The 27472-nt window shown below is 51.8% G+C and overlaps 1 protein-coding gene and 1 non-coding gene across 4 annotated transcripts; both read left to right on the plus strand.

Moving 5' to 3' along the window:
* The first annotated feature begins 1472 nt into the window (after positions 1-1472).
* LOC123641278 (inner centromere protein) lies at positions 1473-27472 on the plus strand. 3 transcript variants are annotated; one of them, XM_045555860.1, is made up of 19 exons: positions 1473-1680; positions 5058-5208; positions 5638-5751; positions 6625-7445; positions 12121-12172; positions 12422-12479; positions 12595-12712; positions 13816-13867; positions 14277-14394; positions 14467-14601; positions 15105-15116; positions 20558-20667; positions 20743-20863; positions 21266-21388; positions 22342-22526; positions 24204-24279; positions 24416-24523; positions 25401-25551; positions 26922-27472. In XM_045555860.1, exons 2-19 carry the CDS (start codon positions 5069-5071, stop codon positions 27134-27136), a joined length of 2709 nt encoding a protein of 902 aa, XP_045411816.1. In that variant the 5' UTR covers positions 1473-1680; positions 5058-5068; the 3' UTR covers positions 27137-27472. The 3 variants fall into 3 exon arrangements, with proteins under 3 accessions (XP_045411816.1, XP_045411817.1, XP_045411818.1); XM_045555861.1 differs by having other exon boundaries at positions 1520-1676; XM_045555862.1 differs by lacking the exon at positions 15105-15116 and having other exon boundaries at positions 1520-1680.
* LOC123643045 lies at positions 20282-20388 on the plus strand. Its single transcript, XR_006736621.1, has one exon. It is a non-coding gene; the product is annotated as a U6 spliceosomal RNA (small nuclear RNA).

The following is a 27472-nucleotide window of genomic DNA, read 5'->3' on the forward strand; positions in this document are numbered from 1 at the left end:
TTAAAAAAAAATTGTGGCAAAAACCATGTAACATAAAATTTATCATCTTAACCATTTTTAAGTATATGGTACAGTGGTGTTAACTATGTGCACAATGTTGTGCAACAGATCTCTAGAATTTTTTCATCTTCCAAAACTGAAACTCCATACCTGTTGAACAACTCCCCTTTCTCCCTTTCCCCAGGCCTTGCGGAAAGCAGAATTACTATTCCACTTTGTTTCTAAGAATTTGCTACTTTTGATACCTCATATAAGTGGGGCCATACAGTACTTGCCTTTTTGTAAGTGGCTTGACTTAGCAAAACATCTTTCAGGTTCATTCACGCTGTAGCACTCGTGTCCCCAACCCCAGGCCACCCACAGGTACGGCCAGTGGCCTGTGAGGAACGGGTTGCGCAACAGGAGGTCAGCAGTGGGTGAGCCAGGGAAGCTTCATCTGTATTTACACCTGCTCCGCATCGTTTGCATCACCTTGTGAGCTCCGCCTCCTGTCATATTGGGGAGGAGCGCGAACCCTACTGTAAACTGCGCGAGTGATCTAGGTTGCACGCTCCTCATGAGAATCTAATGCCTGATGATCTGAGGTGGAGCAGAGGTGGTGATGCTAGCGCTGGGGAGCAGCTGCAAACGCAATAAATGTAATGCACTTGAATCATCCTGAAACTCCGTCCCCCTGAAACTCCCCCCCACCCCCTGTGGAAAAACTGTCCATGAAACCAGTCCCTGGTGCAAAAAAGGTTGGGGATCGCTGTAGCGTATAACAGGACTTCCTTTTTTAAAGTTCAATAATATTCCATTATATTTTTAAACATCCATTTATCTGTTGATGGACAGTTAGGTTGTTTCCACCTCTTGGCTATAGTGAATAATGCTGCAAAGAACACGGACGTGCACGACAAACCAAAACATATTCAAACATTGACAGATGGGGCGGGGAGGGGCCGGGGCAGGGCGAAACCTCCTCTGGTTGAGAATTACTGCTGTGAAGAAACACCGGGCCATTACAAGTGGGATGCAGGTTACTGTCGCCCAAGAGATGGCGAAAGGGTCCATACACATACACTCTCTGTTGTGATTTACAAAGCATTTTCTTTTTACGTCTCAAAAGTGGCAGAGGTCGGAAGGTTGACCCCTTGTGAGGAGGAGAAAGTTGGACTCAGAAATGGCCAAGCGCCAGGCTCCGGACGAGAACAGCCTGGGGGTCGCGCCCACCCCGCATCCTGCTTCCTCCCGCGCCGCGCGGGACCTTCGCAGTGCACGCTGGGGCTCGTAGTTCCGGGCCAGCGGGCGCCGCGCGCACCTCCACGACCCGGGCTTCCTTCCTCAGCCGCGGGCCGAGGCTCACGGAAGCTGAGGCGGCTTAAAGCGTCTTCTCCTCCTTTCCCCGCCTCTTACTCCCTCAGATTGCCGATCCAGGCAGCCAATAGGGAGCCTGACTGGTGCTTCCTGTTATCTGATTGGCTTAGAGTTTTGCAACCGTCCAGGCAAACTTGCCGAGGATTGGCTGAGCCTTCAGTTTTAAAAATCATAGCCTTCGCCCGCGCTGCGCAGCCTGGTTGGTACTCCCGTGCGGTGGGCCCTGAACGCCCGGGGCCGAGAGGGTCTGGGCAGGCAGGGGCTCAGCTAGGGAGACCGCTGGACTTGGATCGGAGCAGCCCTCAGGAGACGCGGTGCAGGCAAGTGAGTGCGTGCGAGGGGCCGCCTGGGGGGTGGTTAGTGATTTGTGCTTCCGCCCTCTCCCTCGCCCGGCCAACTCCGGACCAGGGGCGTGACTCCCCCATCCCCGCTCCTTGCGGCCTGGGAATGTGAGGGTCGCCTCTTCCAAGTGGGGAGGTGGCCTGCCTGGGGCCTGAGATGAGCCCGTCCCGCACCCTCCGCCTAGGCCCTCAAGTCCCCGGAGAATAACCCCGTCCCCTCCTCCTCCCGGGTGCCTCGCTGCTCGTTTCTTGGCTGAGAGGCTCCCTGTTGAAGTGGACGCGCAGGAAGCCCGAAACCGACCCGGTTTTCTGGCGGAATTATGTCAGATGGCGTTTCCATACAGTAAATCCCCTCGCCCGCCGTCCCCACCCCAGCTGAGCGGCGTTTTAAACGGGCCATTTCTGGAGGCCGATGCCGCCCCTCGTCTTGTCACTCCCCAAGCTCGTTCGCGTCAGCGGTTCAGTTCGATCCAGCTACCGTGGGCTGCTCGTGGGGCTGCCCAGAGCCAAGGCCTGGCCCTGCCTTGTAGAAGTGGATAACCAGGAGGCGGTATAGCCTAGTGGTTAAGAGAACAGTTTAAATCCAGGCTCCGCCCCTGATTTACCGAATGACTTTGACTTAACTTCTCTTTGGCTCAGTTTCCGCATCTGTCCATGGGTATCCTCGAGGTTGTGGTGAGAATTAAGTGAGATGATATGATGTCTGGCTTGGGCACGGAGTAGGACTCAGTAAATGGGACCAGCTATTATGACCGAAGTGTGGTAGAGAGGTGCCCAACTTGCTGCACCTTCAAAAGAACAGGAGTCACAGAGGAGGGCAGTAAGAGCTCTAGTCTGGTGTACGGTGTGGGAGAAATATTGGAGGAGGACTGTGGCGAGGATCTCCCTTGGTGGGATGTTGGGTGCTCTGGGTCTGCATGGAGGTTCTTAACTTGCTGAAGATGAGGTTTTTGCTGCTCCTCCCAGGAGCCTGGTTCTTGGAACACTGACTCTTCTCATGATCACCTGTGTTCTAACTTTGGTGACTTTTTAAATGGCCGAACTAAGGTCTGCTAAAAACAAAAACAAACTTCCCCGCGAAAGAAGTCCAAATGCTTTTTTGGACTTTATGGAAGAAGTTCTCACCCACTTTGCCAATTTGAACAAACATTTTTTTTAAAAAGTTAGCCAGCTGTTGCATTCTGCAGCTCCTCTGCAAACCTTTATTATCTTCCTTAAGCATTTTCTTTTTGCTGACCTTGACCTGAGGTCCTGCACTTTGCCAGGGCTGTTGTCCTGGTGCAGAGGGGCTGGGGGAAGCAAGAGGGATGGCTGTGGAAAGGCCTTGCCCATGACAGGCTGGCTGCAGAGTTGAGGTTTCTGCCCAAAGCCTGTGCAATCCTGCCCATTTGGCCCTGCCCAGAGTAGTGCTTGGCATCTAGAAGCAGGGGTTTTGGACATGTGTTGGCCTGACCTAACTTGTACATAGTGAGTTCATTTGGTGCCCCTTGTGTGGTGGTGGTGGGGAGGGGCACCTGTAGGATGTTTATTTCTAGGTGTAGAGTTAATGGACGAATTAATTTACTCAGCAAGTATTCCTTGTTGCCAGGCACTGCTGGGCTCTGGGCATTTAGTGATAAACAAGACAGACAGGGTTTTCCCTCAGGGAGCAAACATTCAGTGGGCAGAGACAGATGGTAAGCAAATAGGTAAACAGTCACCCAAGTGCTATGCAGAGAATTGAAATCAATGGATGGGATCCTGGCTGGGGCTACTTTAGATTGTGATCAGGGTCCCCTGAGGATTCAAGTGATGAGGAGCAAGTCATACAAAATGGGAGGCAGAATGTTCCAGACAGAGGGCAGAGCTTATTGAGGAACAAATGCTAATGTTTCCCCTAAGTCAGGCCCTAGGAAGTCCCATGAGGCTGTAACCTGACCTTGTTAGTGTTAAGCTCCTTGAGGGATCAAGGGGTCAGCAACTTAGGCCCTCCTTCCAGGACCTTTCGTCATAGGTGGGAGGTAGAGCTGTGCATGGTTCATCTTGGTTTTGAAGGTATAGATCAGGGCGGTGAGTCACTGCCATCACATGAGATGTGCAGTCTGTTATTATGGTTTACAACCTCCACCATGTATTTGTTCTTTCATTCATTCACCAGTTAGGATATTCATTGAGGCCATGCTATGATGTAATAGAATATAGTTGTCCCTTGGTATCCATGGAGAATGGGTTCTAGGACCTCCCTCTGATACCGAAGTCCATAGGTGCTCAAGTCCCTGATATAAAATGGCATACACACATCTTCCCGTATGCTTTAATTCATCTCTAGAGTATTATATTACCTAGTACAATGTAAAAACCATGCAAATAGTTGTTATACTGTATTTAGGGAATGATGACAAGGAAAAATTTCTGTACATGGTCAGTACAGGTACAATTTTTTTTTCCAATATTTTTGACCTGCGATTGATTGAATTCATGGTGTCAGAACCCACAGATACAGAGGCGTGACTACTATTTCCTTGTTTGGGGTTTTTGTGGTGATTTTATAACCAAGTCTTAAGAAGGATACCTGATGGGCTAGTTTTTTTAAGAAAAAACTGGTTTTGTGTTTTTCCTTGCTCGGTTCTTGTAGATGCAGGTTTTCTTAAAAGCAAGACATTACTCATCAGTTCCCTTTATGTTCCTTCATCCATTTTTAGGGCATTTCAGCTTAAGGGAGAAGATTGTGGGAGGCCCCCTTGGAGAGAAGTTTCTGGACCCCTATTTTCTTACTCCTTTGTAACATGGAAGCCCTTCCATTCACTGGGCAAGAAATGAGGCACTTGGATTTGATGTTCTTTGGCCTAATGTCTGGGGTCAGCTCAAATGAAGCACATGGTGGCTGTCTTAGCCCTTCCTTAACCACAAATAAATAGTAAGAGGAGAGCCCACAGAGTAAGAGCAGGACTGTGTTTGGGCAGGGAGAGAGGGGCACAGGATTGGCTGCTGTTTCTCCCTGATCCAGGAAGGCAGGTGGCAGTCCCTGTCATCTTAAGCCCAGAAAAGACCGTTTATAAGGAGGACCACTGATAGCAGGGTTGGCTGGGAAATGTGGATTTTGGGGGACAGCCATGCTGTGTGTGGGGGAGGGTATGGGGAGGCATTGAAAAGGTAGAGTAGAAGGCCCTTCTTTTTGTAGAAATGAGGCTAGGGGATTGGTGTTTGGAATTCTGCAGCTCTGGGGAGTGGCTGTGTGCAGGGCAGGGCCCTGGTTCAGACACTGGATGATTGTGGTGATTGGGAGGTGAGTGCTGTGCGTGGCCTGGCAGCCTCTTCCCCTGTCAAAGGTACCACCCCTCTACCCTAAACCCTTGTGCCTCTTGTTCCTGCCTTCACCAGACACAGTCATCATGGGGACAACAGCCCCAGGGCCCATTCACCTGCTAGAGCTGTGCGACCAGAAGCTCATGGAGTTTCTCTGCAACATGGACAATAAGGACTTGGTGTGGCTCGAGGAGATCCAGGAGGAGGCTGAGCGCATGTTCACCAGGTGAAGGCAGGGGCACACTGATGGGGTGGGCACTCCAGGGGCTTCCTGGGCTGCTATGTGTGGCCTTGGGGACAGAACAGCCCTACTTGACAGACAGAATGGACAGCCTGTCGGATCCTTCCTGAGTACCCAGTATGCTAGGGGCCGGACTTAGTGTCATGGGAAGAAGAAGGAGAGATTAGAGTCCCTTGCCTGGTTCACCATAGTTGGTTGGGCTGGCCCTCTCAGGGTGTGATTTTGCTTCCCTGCCATGTTTCCAGGAGGACACCTTGAGTGCCTAGCCAGTAACTTGCACATGGCCTTGGAGAGCTTGCTTGGTGCTGGTCACCCCAGCTTGACCTGTCACTGCCAAGAAATGGGCAGGGGCTAGGTCAGGTAGGAGAGTGATTCCCAGGCAGCCTTGAGTGTCACCCTCTTTGTACCAAACAGAGAATTCAGCAAAGAGCCAGAACTGATGCCCAAAACACCTTCTCAGAAGAACCGACGGAAGAAGAGACGGGTTTCTTATGTTCAGGATGAAAACAGAGACCCCATAAGGAAAAGGTAGGGGCAGGGGAGGGCGAGCTGGGCAGGTGGACTCTGCGGAGGCTTGGTGCCCTCTGGGAGAGTTAGATTCCAAAGGTGTTGATTGGAAGTAGCAGCCTGCAGTGCTGGTGATGGGTGCCACGTGGGTCATGCTGAGGGGCCGGAGGGTGCAGGAAAGCAAAGCATGACCTGAGACCATGGAGTCCAGATGGTGCATGTGTGCTTGTGGTGGGGCTGGGGGTATTTGACCTGGGCCTTGGAGGATGGGAAAGATTTTCAGAGGTGGGACAAGAAAGAGAAACCGACCTCCTTTTAGGTGAGAGCAACCAGAGGTGTGGACCAGGCAGCTGGTCTCCTGTCCTATCGCCATGCTTGTTGTAATTCCCCGTAGAATGATCGGGCTGCAGAGCACTGGAGAAAGAGGCAGGGTCTTGGGGTCAGGCCTGGGTATAAACTCCAACTCTGCCCCTTAGCAGTCTTTGGGTTGAGTTTCCATGTCTCAGAGCGTCAGTTCCCTCATCCCTAAAGTGGGGGTGATGGTACCTACCTCTCAGGGCTGCCTTGCAGGTTAAGTGAGAGCACATGTGTAATGTTTTCAGCAGGGCTTGGCAGAATGTGACTTCAGGGAGAGGGAGGTTTGTATGAATTTAATCTTCCTAGCAGTTCTGTGAGGACTGTGGCATTATCCCCAATTTACAGTTGGTAAGACTGAGGCTCAGATAGGAATGTCCTCGGGGCTAGAGGTCCTCAGATCTTTTGCCTCCAAGCCCTCTAATTCATGTTCCATCCAAGCTGGTGGCTCCTGGGGAGACTGATGTGCCCAGCTCAAATTTTGGGGTGCCTCTCTGCCCTGCTGGGCTGTCTCAGCCTCTGCTCTGCTGCCTCTGGCAGGTTATCCCGCAGAAAGACTCGGAGCAGCCAGCTGAGCTCCCGGCGCCTCCGTAGCAAGGACAACGTGCAGAAGCTGGCCACGGTGGTGGGGGAGAATGGCTCGGTCCTGCGACGGGTGACTCGTGCTGCGGCCGCAGCTGCAGCTGCTGCTGCAGCTGCCTCCATGACATTGGCTACACCTTCATCCCCTCCTGAGTCTCCTACGGTGCTGACCAAGAAGCCTGAGGACAACCTTGCCCAGGGCCAGCTGGTGCCCGTGGTGGAGATAGGCCTCAGAGACCGCCAGAATGCTGAGCACCACTTCACCCAGTTGAAATCCATCCAGGCTCTGTCTCAGGCTCCGTCCCCAACCCCAGCTTCAGCCACAGCTCCAGCCTCACAGGGTGTCCTGACATTGGCTGAAGAATCAACGCCCAAAAAGACGGAGGCCGGGAGACTGGAGTCTGTCACCGTGAGCTCCCTGATGACTACACCCCAGCACCCCAAGGGTCGAGGGGTCGGGACAGGGCGGTCTGCCTCCAAGCTCAGGATTGCAGGTGTCTCCCCAGGCCCACGAGACTCGCCTGACTCTCCAGACTGTCCGTGGCAGGAGCGGGTGCTGTCTCCCAGCCTGCCGCATAACTTCTCCACACCCACGGGCTCTCCTGTGAACATTCGGTCAACGAGGCGTAGCCTGATTGCCCCGTCCTCCCCGGGTCCCCAAGACTTGCTGGCCCAAAAGTACTCCCCGGTGACCAAACAAGAGGGTACCGTACACAGGACAAGCAGAAGGCTCTCTAAGAAGGCTGCCGAAGAGCCAGCGGCCTCTGCCCGCATCATCTGTGAGTCTGGGGGCTCGTCCATATCGGGGGCATGGTGGGTGGTCCTTGGTGCCTGGCTCAGATGGAGGGTTTCTGAGGGACCATCTAGCAAGGAGCTGCCCATAGATCTTTCTGTGATGATGCAAATGTTCCCTATCTGTGCTATGTTGGCCACATGTGGCTATTGTGTCCTCAAAATGTGGCTGGTCTGATCGAGGAACTGAATCGTAAATTGTATTACATTTTACTTTTAGATTTAAATAGCCACATGTAACTAGTGGCTACCGTATTGGAAGGTACAGATCCAACCCAACCTTCTTGTTTTACAAATGTGGAAACTGAGGTTGGAGGAGTTGGCCACAGTGTCCCTGTGGTTAATGGCCATGTTGAGGCTGGAACCTGGGTCTTTTTCTCCAGGGCCAGTGTTTTCCTCCCCGTTTCCTATGCTGCAGAAGCTATTTAAATTCACTGTGTTTGTGTACCGCTTCCTATTAGCAAAACTGTTTGGTCTGGAGGTGTGAATTCTCATTGTAGCAGGCTCATTCTGGGAGAACAGATGACTGAATATCTGATCAGGGGCAGGAGGGGGAGAACCAAGATAGCTCTGGAGCCAGACGGCCTGGGTTTGGGCTCCTGCTTAGTTGTTTACCCATCCTGTGACCTTGGGCAGGTTTCAGAAATTTCATGGGCCTTGCCTCCTCACCTGTCAACTGGGGATAATAATAGTGTCACTTCAAAGGCTCATTGTGAGGCTTGCTTTGATTAACCTACACAGGATGTTTAGATTGGTACCTGGTGTGTAGGAAGGCTCAGTAATGTTAGCTGATATTGTCATCATCAGATCTCAGCTCTGGGGACCATTGCCCACTGGGAGCAGGTGTCATGAGCCACAGAAGAGAGTTGGGGCCAGCTGCATGAGTAGGTGGGGTCTGAGCTGGGAGAGTTTTGAAGGATGGCTACACTTTTGCCAGGTGGGAAAAATGTGGGGATAGGTATTCCTGGCAGAGGGAACAGCTTGTACAAAGACCCTGAGGCCTAAAATAGCAAGTGATGGGGTATTTGGGGCACATGTGCCTCACAAGGAGCTTGAGCTCAACCCTCTGAAGCAGAGGAAGTGGCCTGATAACGGTTGTTGGAAGGTTCCTGGCACCCTGTGACAAATGGCCAAGAGGAAGGCAGGGAAGGAAGCAGGAGATGAGGTAGGCAGCTGCTGCACGGGTCCAGGCCAGAGCATGAGCAAAGCAGTGGACCGATGGAAAGGATAAAACAGACCAGGTTTTATATTAATCCATATTAAATAGTAGCTGGCATCTGCCTGGTACTTAAGATTTGTAAAAAGCAAAGGTCATTTAATTTGGGCCTTGCAGCAGCACTGCTAGCTTGTTGGGATTCCCCCACTTCACAGAGGAGGAAACTGAGGCTTAAGGAGGCCACAGAGTCTATATGTTGGGAAGTGGGGCTTGAACCCCACATGTTTCATTCTGTCCAGAAAGGTAGGCACTTGCAGAGGAGGCCTTGTGGGAAACCCCAGGCAGGGTCCGACAGGCAGGTGAGGGCACCTCACCCTGGCAGGTTTCTTCCTGGCGAATAGCACTGCCTGGGACAGGGCCTGCACTGGGGCTTGGGCGTGTGCCGATGTGCAGTCTGGCACAATGTCCGTGTTTGGATTCCATGAAGGACCTAGGTGGTTCAGATCTGCCTTGGAGATTTCCTCAGGCCTGGATCTGATCCTGGGAAGGGGCCCAGGGCGCAGGTGAACCTGGAGGAAGGGCCTGGCAGGGCAGATAACCAGATCTGCAGCTCCTATGCCCTTCTGATGGGACTTCATCCTTGGCCCCTTTCCTGCTCACGGGTGAGCTCCTGATTTCATTGGCACGTGTAACCCAAGTCTATCTGACTGCAAGCCCAGTCTTGTCCTTGAGGTGGAAGGAAGAGGGAGGGAAAGAAGCAAGATCCAGGATCTGGAGTCACACAGACCCTGGGTGACCTTGGCATACCCCTTCTCTCAACCTCAGTTTCCCCATCTGTGAAATGGTGATAACACCTGCTTTGAATGTGAGTAGAGAAGCCATCTTAGTACTTGAGTATGGTACATGCTCTGTAAATCTTATTTAAACAAAACAAACGGTAAGACCCAGGAATAGCTGTGTCCCTGGCGCTCAGTGTAGGTGTGGTCAGGGTGACCCTGAATAAGGAACTACAGGGGCATGGGACAGGGATCGGGTAGGAGGCTTCCTGGAGGCCTTCCTGACCCCAGGCTCTGGGTTGTGGCTCAAGGGCAACTCTGAGGTGGGGACTGGGTTTGGGTTCCCCCAGAAGAAGCCTTAGATGCAAAGATTTGAGTATAACTTGTTAATTTTTGGGGGAAGGAAACAGCTGCAGCAGGGGAGTGGGGAAGTGAGACAGACTGGCAGTTAAGGATAGGAAGCCAGTGTGGGGTATTGGGATGAGGAGCTGCTGTGGGGGACATGAATCCCCTGCCCCTGGCCTGGTGTGCACCTGCTGGAGAGGTCCGCCAGGCAGCAGTTCTGCAGTGGTCAGGCAGGGGACAGGGCAGCTGCTTCAGGGCTTCTGGAGTGTCCTCTTTAGGGCTCCTGGCCACCTGTGCATTGGGGAAGAACCCCTTGGTCCCTCTGCCAGGCCTTAGTCCACCTCCCTGCCAGCAGACTGGCTCTGAGGCCCCAGTGGCATGATGGTGGCACTTAACATTCCAGTCCTTGTGCTTGGGTAGCTGTGCATTCCTGTGGGTATCTTCTTGCCCTTCTGATCCCTCATCAGGGAGAACATTGAGGGAGGGGGCAGTCACCACTCATAACTGCCTGCCTGGCCCTGTAGCTGTTCCCCTCACCCCCGAGCCTGACTGATACACCTAAGAAAGGTCCTGCTTCCCTTTTCTCTGTGGCTAGCCGGTACCCTGGCTGCCTCTCAGCCCTACTTCTGGCTACGTTCCTGTGGCTCAGGACGTGCCAGGCAAGCCAGCCATCTTTCCATTCCCTGAAAAAGCCTCTTTTCCCTGCCTCCTGGCCTGGGCAGGAGCTTTTCCTTTTCCTAGACCAGTGTCAGTCAAGTTTCGTCTCAGCACCTGCTTCCAGTTTTTAAAATTATTGAGGACCTTAAAAAGCTCTTGACTATTAGGATATGTCTATTGATAATCAATGTATCAGAAATTAAAACTGAGGAATTTAAAAATATTAAAAATATTAATACTATTTATTTTTATATTAATATGATTTAATACTTCAATATTAAAGGCTTTAAGATACTAAAATTTTAATATTAAAAATTAAAATATGCAGCTGTAGTCATGCGGTAAAAAACAAAAACAAACAAAAATAAATAAATATAAATTAAAATAATCAAGCCTATTACTTGTTAAAATAAGTTTTTTTAATGAAACAATAACTTTTCTAAAACAAAATGTAGTCATTATCCAACAGTTTGCAAATCTCTTTAATGTATGGCTTAAAAGAAGACAGATTCTGCATTCAATCTGTTGCATTTTGCTATTTGGGTTAAGGTATATGAAGAAAATCTGGCCTCACACAGATGTATAGTTAGAAAAGGGAGGAATATCTTACTAGCTTTTGCAAATAATTGTGTGTATTCTTTGTTATTATACCCAACACAACAAGTGTTTCTTAAAGGCTCATTGCAGTGTGGGATCTGAAATATTTAATTCAATGTCATTGATTCCACATTGGTCTATCTTGCTTTTTGAATGGATCTTTTAGCTGTGTATGATTTTATAACCTCTCACATTGATCATTTGGAAAATGGTGATTCACCAAGTTATGCACATCTTCCAGATGTTGACATTCTTTGTTATATAATATCAAAAAACGACACATTTGTTTTCTGATCTTATCAGAAAAGTCTTTAGGTATTGGGAAACTGTGAAGCTCCCAGTAGTGGATACACATTTTCAAAATTCTCCTTTTTTTTTTTTTTTTTGAGGTAGATTCTTGCTCTATTGCCCTGGGTAGAGTACAGTGGCATCATCTTAGTTCATTGCAGCCTCAAACTCCTGGGCTCAAGTGATCCTCCTGCCTCAGCCTCCCAAGTAGCTGGGACTACAGGTGTGCACCACACCTGGCTAATTTTTTTTCTATTTTTAGTAGAGATAGGGTCTCGCTCTTGCTCATGCTGGTCTCAAACTCTTGAGCTCAAGCAATCTTTCCACCTTGGCCTCCCAGAGTGCTAGGATCACAGGCGTGAGCCACCATGCCCGGCCTGATAGGATTATCTGATTATTATTATCAAGACCAGACAGTGACTATGTCTGTTTTACTCACGATTGGGTCCTGGGGACCTGGCCCAGTACACAGTAGACAATCAGTGAGTATTTGTTGAATGAAAAAGCTGCTTTGTGTTGGGCCCCATGCTGGGAGTTGGAGGCCTAGAGCTGTGTCAGACATCGTCCCCCTTCCCCAGATACTCCCAGCCCAGTGAAGGAGACAAGTTGTGCCCTCAGACAGGCATGTTCCCAGCTAGGAAGTAGCAGGGGACATAAAGCCAGCAGCTCTGTTGAGGATGCTAGGATGTGAGCTGAGGGTAAGGGCCCAGGGCACAGTGGGGCTGCCATGGCTAGTACAGGGAACAGTGGCTAAGTCCGGGCCAGAACCTCATTCCCTAGACCTCTTAGAGTAGCACCCATCTGCTTTGATGGCATCTTTTGTTCCTTTGTTTTTTCCCTCAGGTCACAGTTACCTAGAGAGGCTCCTGAATGTTGAGGTACCCCAGAAAGTTGGGTGAGTTGAGTTCCAGGGCTTGGGGGTGGACAGGGACAGTGGAGCCTAGGGAGGGAGGTGAATGCCAGGGAGTGGATATAGCCTATGAGCTGTCCTCCCATCTTACAAAGGGGCTGTGGGTTTGTGGCCGGGCCAGAGCCTTGGGCCTTGACCCCTTGGGTCCCTACCCCAGGGAGTGGGGGAGGAGCTCCCTGTGAGGGAGGGCTTAGACTGGCTGAGGTTCCCACAGTGTCCCTGCTCTGCTTTCAGCCCCAAGCAGAAGAAGCCCAGCAAGGAGGATGGGCTTGTGGAGTCGGCAGAGCCAGAGGTAAGAGGCAGCTGGCTGGGGAAGGGAGGCCTCGTCCAGGGCCCCTGCTCTGCACTGCAGCCATCCTGGACCTTGGTTCCAAATGGGAACCCTAAAGCCTTAGTTCTTCTTGCAGGCCCCTGAGAACGATGGGAATAACTTGAGGCTCCACAGTGCCACCAAGATTGCCCTTGGTACGCCCGACCCAAAGTCTGTAGTCAGTGGCCAGGAAACGCTCTCTGAAGGGCAGCAAGGTGAGTGTTTCTGGCTGGCATGCAGATCCCCCGAGGTGCAGCAGGCCTTGGTGGCCTTGGCCTCACCTTCTCGCTGGGGATGAGGAAGCCCCATTTTCTGAGCTAATAGGCCAAAGATAAATTAAACTGGGCTAGGGAAGTGCATGGATCTCCTTTGAGTCTTTATCTTCCCTCTCCCACTTTTGAGATGGAGCTGCTGCTGAGTGCCCCACGAGTGTCCATGACTGGCTGGGGCAGGACACGGGGGAGGGTACTGAACTGGGGTATTAATGTGAAAGGGCCAGGTCAAGGCCTTAAGCCTGACTCCAAGGGGCAGTGGGAAGAACTGTGGGCTGGGAGTCTGAACACCTCCCTGGCCTCCTGTTTTGTCTCTGGCATCTTTGTAGGTCCTTCCCTGCCTAAAGAGGGCAGCAGAACTGTGGGCTCTGGGAGCGGGCCTGGAGCTCTGCCTGGCTTCCCAGACTGCTGGGGGTGTCCAGGGTCTGGCTCACGTCTACCTGGGAAGGGCACTTCTCTCACTGGTGGGAAGAGGACTAAAGCTGTGAGATCTTGCACATGGCTTCCTCCTCTTTACCATGGGGTCAAGGTCAATGGTATGCCAGCCCCACAGTCCCCAGGGCTGCTACAAGGAACCTTCGGGGTAAGGGGTGCTTTCTCCTAGCAGTGAAACAGAATGTACTGACCCTGTAGTGGGAGCTGTCCCCTCCTCTTGTCACTGCTACACCAGCTGGAAGGGCCAGGAGGAGTGGGATTTAGAAGCTATGCAAGGAGCTGTTAGCTTCAGCTTTTGGGAGGCATCTGCACACAGCTCTTACTGTTAGAGGTGGGTGGGGCATGGAAGGGGCCTCCTAGATAGAACTGTCCTGCCTTGCCATGCTTGTCACAGAGGCCAGGCCTGGGGGGAGTGGTCTGTGGGCTCCAGGGAGCAACCCGGGCTCTGATGTCTATAAATTCCTCAAGGCCAGTCAGTGCTAACACTAATGTTTGAAGGAGCTTTGCTCCTTCCAAGGCAGCAATTGCCAGGGCACACCTTCCCCTAACCCCTCCATGGTCACCCTGCTGCCGTCATTCCTGCAGCCTTGCTGAAATTGCTCTCTTCACAGAGGTCAAGACCGATCAAGCAGATGGGCCCAAAGAGCCACCTCAGAGTGTCAGGTTTGCGTCTAGGAAGGGGCGTGTGGGTGACTCGGTTTTGAGGGGCCCAGAGGAGTGTGACCTTGAATCCTCACTCAGGGAGACTGGATGTGTGGTCAGGGGCTCCCTAGCCTCTTGACCAGGGTATGGCCTTGTTCTCTGAAGGAAGTGGCTTCATGCTTACAGGACCGGTACTGGCCTGGAATGGGGTACCCAATGGTTGACCCTGTTACTGGCAATGACCTTGGACTGGTCACCTCCCTTCCTCTGAGTAGGCAGCAGAGGGTCGATCATGAGACCCCAGCTCTGTAGTCCCTTTCAGTCTAGAGGCCTACGGCCTGGGCCCAGTTTTGTTCACGGGTGACCTTTGTGGGGTGTGGCTGGGGCTGTGGCGGTCTGCCCTGTGACGCTGTTGTGTGTGCCTTGGCAGGAGGAAGCGCAGCTATAAGCAGGCAGTGAGTGAGCTGGATGAGGAGCTACACCTGGAGGACGAGGAGCTGCAGCCTCCCAGGAGCAAGACCCCCTCCTCGCCCTGTCCGGCCAGCAAGGTGATCCAGAACCCGGCCTCCCTGTGTTCCCTGCCCTGTCTGCTGAGTCCTGACGCTGGTCCTTGTCTGCAGGTGGTGCGGCCCCTCCGGACCTTCCTGCACACGGTGCAGAGGAACCAGATACTCATGACCCCGACCTCAGCCCCCCGTGGCAGCGTCATGAAGTCCTTCATTAAGCGCAACACTCCCTTGCGTGTGGACCCCAAGGTGAGGGAGCCCATGTCCCAGGCTGGGCTTTGCAGGAGCTGGGCCACATGGCTGAAGGCTCCAGTCTGTCCCCTATGCTGCTGGGAGTAGCGTGTGTCTGGGCAGAGGCAGGCCCAAACCTCTGTGGCCACAGCTGCCTCGACATCTGGGGACCTTGTCCTGACATTGTGGGCTCTGGGCTGTGGCCTAGAAGCTCGGCTGGCTCAGTGTGAGCCCTGAGTCTCGGATTCTGGGCTGAGAAGTTGCAGGATTGGCCAAACAGACCCCTGCACTGCCCAGCCACCCCATGGCCCTGGGGTCTGAGTGGGCACAGTGAGGGGCACACGTGGACACCTTCACCACTGGGGCTGAGGGTTAGGTGAGAGGAGGCTGGGTGGGTGGGTGCTGCTGGTGAAAGGGTGCAGGCCGCGAGACGCTGGCACAGCCGGGCGCATGGCCTGCCTTCCAGGACGCCCTCTGCATGGCATTAACTCGGCTTTTTCCTTGTCTCCTCTCCTCCACAGTGCGGCTTCGTTGTAAGTAAAGCCTTTTCCTGTGTGGTAACCTAGCCCCACCTAGCACTTACCTGCGGTAGCCCTCTCCCTCCACCACTGACAGCACCTGTAGACGCACTAACATTGTAAGCGGAAGGGGAGCGTTAGGAACATGGGCAGTGGGGGTGCACTGGCTGGAGGCACCCAGAAGTTCTGGGGCCCGTGTCCTTCCTGTGCAGTCCCCTCTCTGCCCTCAACTCTGCTCCTAGGAAGAAGCAAGGAGCATGAGGCCTGTGGCTATGCACCAGGGCCACAGCTTGAAGTGTTCCCCGACAGCCATCTCCCCAAGACTGGGCCCCACTCAGGATCTGTGGGTCTGTGAAGAGAACAGACAAGTTGTCTCTGGTCCCTTAGAGATGCTGAGATGATGATGATTGGGTCACAGACCTGTGCATAGCCTTGAGTTGGGGAGGTGGTAGGGGAGCGGAAGTCTGGGTCTGAACTGAGGCTGGAGGCTGGGTCTTGCCATGCCAGGTGACAGAGGAACTGTCAGTGGCGGTGTCTAGAAACAAACCACAGGAGCTGTTCTCTTCTCAGGCACCTCAGAGCTGAGCTGAGCCAGGCCCCTGGCCATGAGCAAGGATCCTCAGAGAAATGGGACCCACTCAGCCCCATGTCGCAGCAATCTGTGCCAGTTGCCAAGGCTACAGCTGCTTCGCTCCTATGGCTCCTGCAGGCTTTCTTCCTCCCGGCCACACAGTGATGCTCTGTGGCAGCAGGGAGAGCCTCTGCCTCCAGCTGAGGGGCTCAGGGGTGGGAGGGGCTTTGCAGCAGCTGGCCAGGTGGGCCCTGAACTTGCCTCTCCTGAACAGACGCCTGTCACCTCTGGTTGGACAAGGTGACAGCATGCCTTCCAATACCACAGCAAGCGGGCTGTGTGGCCTCACGCACCTATTTTCACGCCAAGCCTCTGCTAGGCACCTGGGCCCACAGCGTCCAGAAGACTTGGACTTGTTCCTCCTATGAGGGGCCACCTGTGCCCCATCCAGTCTGATCAGAGCCTTGCAGGTCTCATGGGCGTGACTGAGAGGCCCAGGAAGTTGCCCTTCCCTGCTTTGAGGATCCCAGGTCCCTACACAGGCATCTGGTGGGTGCAGACAGTCCTTAGCTAGGAGACTGGGGCCCAGGAAGTTTGCAGGGGCCTTGGGGCCTTGGACAAGTTTCTTAACCTTTGGGCCTAAGTTTCCTGGGCCACAAATGAAGAGACCAGTTGGGTACTACATGGAGATTTGGTGAACCAGAGAGTAACAGTGTCAAGCAGCCAGCACAGGGCCAGGTATCAAGTGGCAGAGATTGCTCAGGGGAGGGCCTTGGACACAGGTGGGGCTGCTCGTGCTTATGGTTCCTCCTGCCTTCTGCTGGCCACCTCCTAGAGAGCAGGGACAGCCTACATTTGTGGGTTGGACAGAGGAGAAACACAGATTCTGTGACATGAATGGCTCCAAAGCACCAAGTTTTCTTCTATAAAATTGGCAATGCAACAGGATGAGTTCTCTGACCTGCGCTGGGGAACTAGACTCCAGCTTTGGGATGAAAACCTGCACTGCTGAGCTGTGCTGAAAGCTGGAGTCTGCCTGGCTCACGGAGCAGGAAGAAGGTGGGGTGGGGGTGATGGTGCCTGGTGCCACTTGGCCTCTGCTTTTGAGGGGCTTTCCTAGCAGGAGAGCAGGCAGGTATGGTTTGGCAGGAGAAGCAAGGTCTGGGTAGTTGGAGAAGGCCACCCCCTCCTTCCACATGGGGCCCCCAAAGGCCTATGTCTATAACCAGCTTGGCTTCCATAGCTCCTGGCATCTCTTTCCTTCCATGTCTCTCTTCATCTTTTAAACAGTGTACTATGTTTTTAAAAAATGATCAGAAAAAAATGATTATACCTACAGTAAAGTGGACTTTTTGAGGGTACAGTTAAATATGAATTATAACACGTGTCAATTTATGTAACGTCACCACAATTGGGGTACAGGACATTTCCATCACCCACAAAATGCCCCCTGCTACTCCTTTATGGTCACACACACCCCCACCCCTGTTCTCCATCTCTGTAGTTTTATCATTTTGACGATGTCATATAAATTATATTGACTGATATGATGTCTTTGGACATTAGCTTCCTTTATTCAACATGATGCTTTCAAATCCACCTAAATAATTGTAATTGAAGTGAGTTTCTTATAGACAGCATATAATCGGGCCAGGTTTTCTTTTTTTCAATTCACTTTGACAATGTCTTATTTGATGTATTTATATTTAGTGGTATGTTTGGATTTCGGTCTACCTTTTTTTTTTTTTGTCTGCTTGTTCTCTTTGTTTTTCCCTCTGTTTCTTCTTGTCTTTTGGGGGGATTTACATGAACATCTTTTAGTATTCCATTTTAATTATCTATTGTGATTTTGAGTATATCATTTTGGAGAGTTTTTCAGTGGTTGTTCTGGATATTCCATATTTAACTTTTCACAGTCTGTTTAGAATCTGTTTACCAGTTCCCTTGGAATGTAGAAACCTCACCCCATATCTGTCCTTTCCTCTTCCCTACTGTATGCTATGGTTGTCTTATTAATTACGTCTATATACATTGACTATCCCATTAGACATGTTATCATTTTTGCTTTCAGCTAACAAACATTTTAGAGAACTCAAAAAGAAAAGAAAAGAATTTTCTAGTTACTCAGATAATCTACTACTTCTGTTGCTTTTCCTTTGTTCCTGATATTCACATTTCCTTCTGGTATCATTTCTGTTCTATCTGAAGAACTTAAGCAATTCTTTTAACACAGGTATACTGGCAACGAATGAGGATACCTAGTTCACCTCTTATTTCTGAAGAATATTTTCACTGGATATAAAGTTCTTTTCTTTCAGCATGTTAAAATCTTCCGTGTGTCCTCTATGATTTCTGAAATCTTTAGTCATTTGAATTGTTGTTCCCCTACAGGTAATGGGTCCTTTTTTCTCTGGCTGCTTTTGACGTTTTTCCTTTCTCTTTAGTTTTCAGCAGTTTGATTATAGTATGTCTGGTCATAAATGTCTTTGGATTGATTCCCTTTTTTTTTGTGAGTCACTGACCTTGAAACATAGGTTTATATCTTTCACCAAATTTGGGGACGTTTTAAGCCGTTATTTCTTCACATTTTTTTCAGCATCTCCCTTTTCTCCTCTCCTTGTAGGATGCTGATGACACAAATGAAGACCTTTTGGTATTGTCTTATACTTCCCTGAGGCTCTGTTAATTTTTCTTCAATATTTTGTTCTCTTTGTGTTCAGATTAGATAATTTTTATTGAATTATCTTCAAGTTTACTATCTTTGTCCTGTCTTTTCCATTCTGCTGTTGAGCCCATCCGCTAAGTTTTCAAATTTTGGTTATTGTATTTTTAGCTCTAAAATTTCATTTTGGTACTTTATATCTTCTATTTCTTTGCTGAGATTTTCTGTTTTTCCATTTGTCTCAAGAATGTTTGTGGTGACTGTTGGAGCATTTTTTTAATAGCTACTTTAAAGTCTTTGTCACATGGTTACAGCATCGTGTCACCTCGGCATTGGTGTCTGTTGATTGTGTTTTCCCGTGCAAGTTGAGATTTTCCTGGTTCTTTGCATACTGAGTAATTTTGATTGTATCCTGGATATTATGCTATGAGACTCTGGGTCTTGTTTAAATGTATGGAGAATATTGATATTTTTATCAACATTGCAATTTAGCAGCAATTGGCCTGGTTACGTTCAGGCTGAAGGTTCCAGCCTGCCTTCTGTAGGACGTGGTTCCAGTGTTAGTTCCAATTTCAGAGGCTTTGCTGTGGTCTTCAGCTCTGTCCTGGGTGTGTTCTAGTCTGAAGTCAGTCTGGGACCCGGAAAGTGGTCTGTTAGTTTAGTTCTCAAAGTCTTTGGTGTGACAACTAGGGTCAGATCCTAGCATCTGCAGCTTGGAGTTGCACCCCGGAGTTCTTCAGTAAACCTGTGGTATTATTTCCCTGAGCTCTTCAGCACTTTCTGGTTCTCTGAGGCTCCTCCTTCTGTCCTCCAGCTGGGAAACTGGGGCTTTGGTTACCCTGCTCTGCTGTGTGTTTCCATGACCATGTCCAGGGCCACCTATCAGGGGGATGGAGAAAGACAAGAGCAATAAACAGGGTTTGGCTCAGACTTTTGGGATCACAGCTCCATAGTTTGGAGAGGAAGGTTCTCCTCAGAGATTTCACTGTGAAGGTTCTTGTGGGCTAGAGTACAAGGGAAAGGAGAAGAGAAAAAAAACCAAAAACAAAGTTTCTGCACTGAGTGTTGGATGTTTCCTTTCTGCTCCTCGAGTCAGAACTGGAGGGCTTTTCCTGGAGTTGTCTGTACCCTGGCAACTCCTTTGGGGTTTCAGGCCACATGAGTTAGGCTGGAGGAAAGATAATGGCGAACTTACCGCTGTGGGATACTGCTTGGAAGTCTGGTCTTCTCCCATCTGCCTGATCCTTTTTCTTTTCAGGGGCCTCAAGTGACTGCTTTTTGTGTCCTGTCCAGGTTTTGTAGCTGTGTTCGGAGGGGGAAATAGGTAGTGTGTGTCTACTCTATCTTACCCATGACCAGAGCCCCTTCTCTTCATCTCTAAGAGGATGTAGTACCTTCGGGCCAGGTCTCTAGGTGGGAGTGCTTCTCTGTTGGGGTCAGGGCCAGGGGCCGGGGGATATCAACAGTAGCCAGTGGGGAGACAGAGGTGGCTGCTTGGGACTGAACCCAGTGGTAGGAGTCTGGTGGGAGCCAGGTTGGGGTGATGGGTGTGGGGCTTCATTCTGGGACAAGCACCAGTCTTGTCCTTGGCCAGGGAGTGCTGGGATTAACACTTGTGTACCTACCACCCCCTTAAATAGGGGATGATTAACTGTGACTTTCAAAGCTCCCTTTCTGACCTTTCTTAAGGGACTTTCTTCTCTCTTTTCTTCATTTTCTTTTCAAATGCACTGTTTACATAGTTATAATCCGTGCATAAATCCAATTTTGAGCCTGATGTTTATGCTGCCTACAAGTTGGCAGGGCTCACTTGAGGCACCTATGGCTTGGGCCCTTGGGTAGGAGGCAGTTGGGTGCTCCTGGGAGGAGGCAGGGGAGATGCTGGCCTTGGCCTGGGTGGGGACGGAGGGCATGTTGGGGGCATCTCCACCTCTAAGAACTGTTCTGGTGCTCGCTTCAGCAGCACATGTACTAAAATTGAAACAATACAGAGAAGACTAGCATGGCCCCTGCACAAGGATGACACGCAAATTTGTGAAGCATTCCATTATTAAGATATAATATTCAAAATTAAAAATTTTTTTTTTTAATTATTAAAAAAAAAACCAAAAGAACCATTCTGATGCTGCCACCCATGTGGCTGTGGGCTGCTGGGGACTGAGCAGCATTTGGGGTCAGGGGGCTTGTCCTCCCTCACGTCCTGTCTCTCCCTCACCCCCACAGGAGAAGGAGCGGCAGCGCCTGGAAAACCTGCGGCGGAAGGAGGAGGCCGAGCAGCTGCGCAGACAGAAGGTGGAGGAGGACAAGAGGCGGCGGCTGGAGGAGGTGAAACTGTAAGTGGCCTGGCTCCCGGCCCCAGCCTGCCCCAGCCTTGGCGGGGCTCCCGGTGACTGCCCTGTGTCCCGCAGGAAGCGTGAAGAGCGCCTCCGCAAGGTGCTACAGGCCCGCGAGCGGGTGGAGCAGATGAAGGAGGAGAAGAAGAAGCAGATCGAGCAGAAGTTTGCTCAGATCGATGAGAAGACTGAGAAGGTGTGAGCCTGGGCTGGGGTGGCCGAGCCTCAGGTAGGCTGGGCCCTGGGGGGGCCCAAGCAGTTCAGATTTGGTGGCCCAAGGGTTGGGACTGGACTCCTTAGAAAGTTATGGGTTTGAGGCCCTGTACCCCTCTCCTGTTTGCCACACAGGCCCTGGAGTCCACTCAGAGCTAAGCTGAGGGTCGAAGCTCTCAGCTGTGGGTTTTCCCAGCAGCCCTTCACGAGTGGGTGGTCTGATGCTCCTGGGCAGGACCAGCTTCTGGCGTCTTCTTCCCTGGGCTGTGGGGAACAAGCTAGGTGTGCAGGGCCAGGGAATGCCTGTCACGCAGGGTTCTGGGCCCCACACTGCAGGGTTGAGTGTGGGGCTGCTGCAATGGGCACATGTGGGTGGGCTCTGCAGGCCAAGGAGGAGCGGCTGGCAGAGGAGAAAGCCAAGAAAAAGGCAGCAGCCAAGAAGATGGAGGAGGTGGAGGCGCGCAGGAAGCAAGAGGAGGAGGCGCGCAGGCTCAGGTGGCTGCAACAGGTGCGAATGCGGGAAGGCCCTAGAGAGGAGGTTAGCGGGACGGGCACTGTCTAAGCGCCATGGGGACCTGGTGGGTGCACCCCACTTTGTGAGGTGGCTCCTGGCAGTGGTGCTGCTTCAAGCCCAGAAGGAGGTTCGGCAAATGCCTCCAGGAGGGGGATGGTGACCAGAACCTGCCTTCTGTAGAAGTGGCAGTTGAAGAGTTAAGTGCATGCACTTGGAGCCAGACTTCCCATCTCAGCTGTGTCATTTATTAGCCATGTGACCTTGGGCAGGTTACTTGACCTCTCTGTGCTTCCATTACTTCAAGCAGCAGTGGTGTCTACATGATAGGGTTGTTGTGAGGATTAAATGTGTTGATGTATGTAAAGTGTTCAGGTAGTGCCCGGCACATGCTAAAGGTTCTCTACATGATTGCTCTTACGATCCATCCCTGGAATGTTCCACCCAGCTCTTCCTGGGGACTCTCAGTCTTATGAGACTAGGAATGCGGATCTGTCATTAGGGCTTATGTAACTGATAACTAAGGTTTCTTATTTACTCTGTGCTAGGCACTGTTCTAAGTGTGTTATGCTTATAAACTCAGCAACTCCGTGTGGTGTAGATATGACTGTTGTCCCCATTTTATGGATGAGGAAACCTTGACCCAGAGGGGTTAAGCAGCTTGCCCAGTGTCACACAGCTAAGTATGGCTCCAGAGTCCCTCACCTGCTGAATCTGCTGCTGCAGCAGCAGAAGTTGTCACAAGATGCTTTTTCAGGCTGGTGGTGGTGATTTTTGCAAAGCCTTCCTTGGGGTGTCCCGCGGATCTGCCCCTGTGTTGGTTGGTGGGAGGCACTTGGGCTGTGGCGGGGGCAGGCCTCCTCCCTCAGCCTCCTCCCTCCTCGTGGGCCACTGTCCTGCCTCTGTGGTCCAGGCCTGGCCATAGCGCCCGACCTTGCTCTCCGTCTCAGGAGGAGGAAGAGCGGCGGCACCAGGAGCTTCTGCAGAAGAAGAAGGAGGAGGAACAGGAGCGGCTGCGGAAGGTGGCCGAGGCCAAGCGGCTGGCTGAGCAGCGGGAGCAGGAGCGGCGCGAGCAGGAGCGGCAGCAGGCGGAGCAGGAGCGCAGGCGGGAGCAGGACCGGCTCCAGGCTGAGAGGTGAGGGGCCTGCTGGCCAGGAAGCGCCTGCCCTCTGTGTGTGGCCCTCACCTAGGCGCAGCCCCCACTTCCACTTGCGGGATTGCAGGTGCTTTCCTTGGCTCCAAACCCAGAGGCCCACAGCTGGTGGCCCACCTGGCTAGGCTGCCCATTGGCTGCAGGAGATTCAAGGAGTAATGGGCAGGCCCGCCTTGTCTTGGTTCCGCCTCCAACTGCATGTGCTGACCCCTTTGGTGTCTTTTCCTCAACTGACAGGGCTGGGGGGGATCATAGAATGAATTGGTATTTCTCAACAGGGCCACCGCGGGCATTTTGGGGAGAAGAGATCTTTGTGGTACATTGCAGGAGCTTAGCATCCTTGGCCCCTGTCCCCACTAAATAAATGTACCTCCCCTGGTGGTGATGATAACTCAGGTTGCCCCACCACCATTTCCAACTGCCCGCCATTGGAAACTGTGGATCCAGGCACCCCTGAGGTCTTCCAGCTCTGCAGATGCAGTGGTCTCTGTGCAATAGACAGGAATTCCACATGTAGTTTTACAGGCATTTATCCAAGGCCTACCCTGCATCTGGCTCTGCTGAGTCCCGGGGACACCAAAGGGGATAAGCCGCACTCACTGTTGGGCAGGAGATAGGTGTGGGACCCCATGCCCTTGAATGTGGACGTAGAGAACTGTGCCGGCATGTGTGTGCAGACATGCAGGCCTGGCAGCTGTCCCCTCTCCTACCTGTGCCTCCTGGGAAACACCAGGCAGCACTTTTTTCTGTGTCCATCTTTGGGTGGCTGTAGGCTTATTGGAGAAGTGAGGAGTCACAGCCAGAGGGCTGGACTGCATCAGGGCCATCTGATCGACACAAAGTTTTCCTGATCCCCCTCTGGCAGAATCAGACGTACGAGTCTGGGAAGGGGAGAAAGTGCAGGGAGCAGTTAACGTATGTGGTTTAGAATTGCATGGTGCCAGCAGGGCTGAGGACTTTGAAGGCAATGGTGTGATAGTCATAATGTTGCAGCTTTACCCACGTTTCTCTGTTGAATCCTCAGTTGAAGCCCACTGTGGCGTGGGACTGTCAGCTCCATTGGACAGACAGGGAAATAGGTTCAGAGAGGTTCAATGACTGTTCAGGGTCATGAACTAGTGCGTTGTGGATGTGATTCCCAAGCCCATCAGCAGACCCTCCCTTGCTTCATGCTTGGAGCCAGATGTCTATCCAGTGGGTTAGGATGAATAGAAGCAGCATGCAGGGGTGGGGAACCTGCAGCCTTGGGGCCACACATGGCCTTCCGGATCCTTAAGTGCAGCCTTTTGACTGAATCTAAACTTCGCAGAACAAATCCTTTTAATATGCTTGGATCATCCCATTTGATTCTTGTGATGACCCTGGAGGAAACATGTTATAATCTCCATTGTGTAAAAGTGAAGTGAGGCTTAGAGACTTAAGTTGTGAGGAGGAGTGGGGGCCAAATCTTGGTAGACTGCAAAGGTCGCACTCCCTGCACCCTCAGTGTGCACGCACCTGGCCTTTGGGGCAAAAGTGCAGCCATTGGCTCTAAGCCGGGTGCCCATTCTGCCATCCCACCATCTAAGACATGTTTTGCTGGGACTGGCTTTCCTAGCAGGGATGGAACGGGATTGGGGATCTGCTTGCTGCCCTGATGGGCTCTTGCTTGGTCCTCAGGGAGCTGCAGGAGAGGGAGAAGGCCCTGCGGCTGCAGAAGGAACGGCTGCAGAAGGAACTGGAGGAGAAGAAGAAGGTGAGGGGAGCTCTGAGGGTGGCGGCTCCCATGGAGTCTGCGCTGTAGGCTGGTCTGGGCTCCTGCTGCAGGGGCTGCGTGGGGAGGGCAGGGCAGGACACGGCTCCCTAACACCCTGTTGCTGCCTGGGTTCTAGGAAGAACAGCAGCGTCTGGTTGAGCAGAGGCTGCAAGAGGAACAAGAGAAGAAAGCCAAGGAGGCAGCAGGGGCCAGCAAAGGCCTGAACATGACCGTGGACGTGCAGGTGCGTCCTGGGCCCTGGTGGAGGGGCTCCCAGGAAAGAGACCCCCACTCTGATCACTCTCTTTCCAATAGCTGGAGGCACAGACTATATATGTTAGGACACCAAGGAAGAGGACAGTTATACTTGGCCCAGTTGTTTTTACTATTTTTGATACGTATATTCTTTCTTATTCTAAAAGTAGAATTCATTTTAAAAAAGAAAGTGAACTTTATGAATATAAAGTTAAAAAAAATGCAAGGAGGGACCCTCAGGAAAACCAAGCTGGTGTGTATGCCTCTGGATTTTTACATTTTGTACACAGGCATACACACAGATTCTCACTCTCTCTCTCGAATACTCATACACATATTTTTAAATGGGCACATACAATTTGGCAGTTTGATTTTTTTCCCCATTTACTGTATTGTAGACATCTATTTCCACATACATAAATTTCTTATTTTCAGTGGCTGTGTACCAGACAGTTTTGCTGGAATTTAGCCAGCTCCTGTTGATGTGCATTTACTCTATTTTCAGTTCAGTTCTGTTACCAAACAGAAGATAGGACGAGGAAGCATTTTCATTGCAGCATAGTTAAGATGCTGAAAACTTGGGAGTTAGTAATGTCCATCCACAAGGGATGGTTACTTTGCAAATCCTAGAGTCCCCTGGAGCTGTTCCCAGGAGGTGAACCTAGACACACTGACCTGGAAAAAAATCTGCAGTATATTATAACTTAACATGAAAAAGGAGGATGCAGAGTACTGTATGTCCTGTGACTTTTTAAAATTAAAAAGTGACCCCTGAACCTTTTTGTATTTCCTGTGAGATGGGGGGAGGTGACCGGCACCTTTTGGTGGTGAGATGCAGGAATGCAGCAGAGGGTTATTTTTTCCAGTCTCCAGATTGTACCTCCTATCAGATGACTCCACAAGGGCCCAAGAGACCCCCCAAGATCAATCCGGATGACTATGGGATGGATCTGAACAGCGATGACTCCACCGATGACGAGGCCCAGCCCCGGAAGCCCATCCCCACCTGGGCTAGAGGTGAGCAGGGCCTGGGCTCCCCAGGACACTTGGGTCCTCCCCGTCCTCACTTTCCAGGGCCCTGGAAGTAAGGGTGGGCCACTGCAGGTGTTGGGAGGCTGTTGTGCCCTCGGGCTGGTGGCTTGAGACTTTGGCCTTGGGCCTGTGCCCAGGGGAGGGTGGAGCACCCTGAGGCTGGTGGGCTTCGAGTCCCACCCAGCAGGGCCAAAGAGACTTGGACCCAAATAAGCAACCCGGGGCAGGAGTAGAGCTGCGAGTGGTGACAGGGTTTAGGAAGAGTGCTTAGAGCTAGAGCCAGGGCTTCTAGCCAGCTGGGGAAGGCAGGACAGGCCCTGAGGAGGGGCATGGGCACTGGAGCAGGATTTGACTGGAGTTTACAGGCCCCAGCATTTAGACAGGAGTGTGGGTGAGTGTGACTGTGCTTCCTCAGGTCAGGGCGCGAGACCTGCCCAAGTGGATGGGGGCCTGTGGGTACAGTGAGTGCTTTGCAGCGTTTGCTGGACTGGGGGCCAGGGTGGGGTGCAGATTCCCCAGAGGGAAAGGCTTAGAATCCCATAGCAGGTTAGTGCTCTACATAAAACAACCTGCTTTCATGAGTCTCACCTCATTTGAACCCCGAAGTAACTGAAATCTGCCTTAGTCTCCTTAACTATTAGTGTCAAGTCATGTGGGAGGTAGCAGCAAGCAGGGGCTGCAAAGCCACCTAACCGTAGTTGACTGAAGATGGCGTAAACAGTTCCTTCATCTGTGCAATGGTGGTGATGAGAAGACCCAGCTGAGAAGGTTTATCGAGAGTGATGTGAGCCCTTAGAGTAGCACCTGGAGCTGAGCAGGGGTGGGGGGCATGTTTCCCTTATCACCCGGGGTCTGCTTCAGCCTTGGTGTTGGGGCTGTATCCTCCCACAGCCTCCGCCCAGGGGTCCCCTTGGCCTGCATCCTGCACCTTTGGCCCTGTGGGCTTGATGAGAAGCTGCTGACCAAGGTGGTTGAGGATGGTGTCACATGCTTAAGCTGTGGCGTTGGACTTGTCTCCAAACCTGGGCTCTGCCATTATTAGCTGTGTGCCTTTGGGCACATCTCCCCATCTGCACAATGGGGAGAATAAGTACCCACCTCCCAGGTGGTGAGGGGGACAGTGAGCTCACGTAGTCTAGGGTTTAGCGTGTGCCTGGCCCACCTGAACTCTTGAGGACTTTGTGCAAGTTCGCTGCTGGCAAAGGCAATGAGAAGGTAGAGTAAGAGTGATCTCAGTGTTTGCTGGTGCAGGCAGGAGGCAGGCCCTGAAAGAGGCATGCTGGGCTGGAGAGGGTGACAGAATGGGGTGGTTTATAGAGCCCCAAGGCAGTGACCAGCTTTGCATTCCCCCACAGGCACCCTGCTCAGCCAGGCCATAATCCACCAGTACTACCACCCACCGAACCTTCTGGAGCTCTTTGGAATCATTCTCCCACTGGACTTGGAGGACATCTTCAAGAAGAGCAAGCCCCGCTACCACAAGCGCACCAGCTCTGCAGTCTGGAACTCACCGCCGCTGCAGGGCACCAGAGTCCCCGGCAGCCTGGCCTACAGCCTGAAGAAGTACTGAGGCAGGCCCACGGCCTTGCCAGCGGTCTCAACTCCTGTTTGTGTCTGTCTGTCCATTTCTGTGTTGGTCTGGTGCCCTCCTCCTGGTATGCCATGGCTGGGGGCTTGGTCAGGTGTATATACATGTCCTCTGTGTGCTGGTGTTTCTGCTGCAGGTGGCAGGTGGCCCTGGGCCTATTTGGAAGATGGGCTTGGTGGGTGGTTGGGGAAGAACCAGGCCCAGCTCACCTGGCCTGCAGATAGCACTCTGTAAATAGACTGTTATAATTCCAGCTGCATTTTAGCATTTTAGTCTCTGGTGTTTGAGAGCTAGATTAATAAAGTATATTCCTTTAAA

This window comes from Lemur catta, chromosome 7 (genome assembly GCF_020740605.2).
Source record: "Lemur catta isolate mLemCat1 chromosome 7, mLemCat1.pri, whole genome shotgun sequence".
Taxonomy (NCBI): Eukaryota; Metazoa; Chordata; class Mammalia; order Primates; family Lemuridae; genus Lemur; species Lemur catta.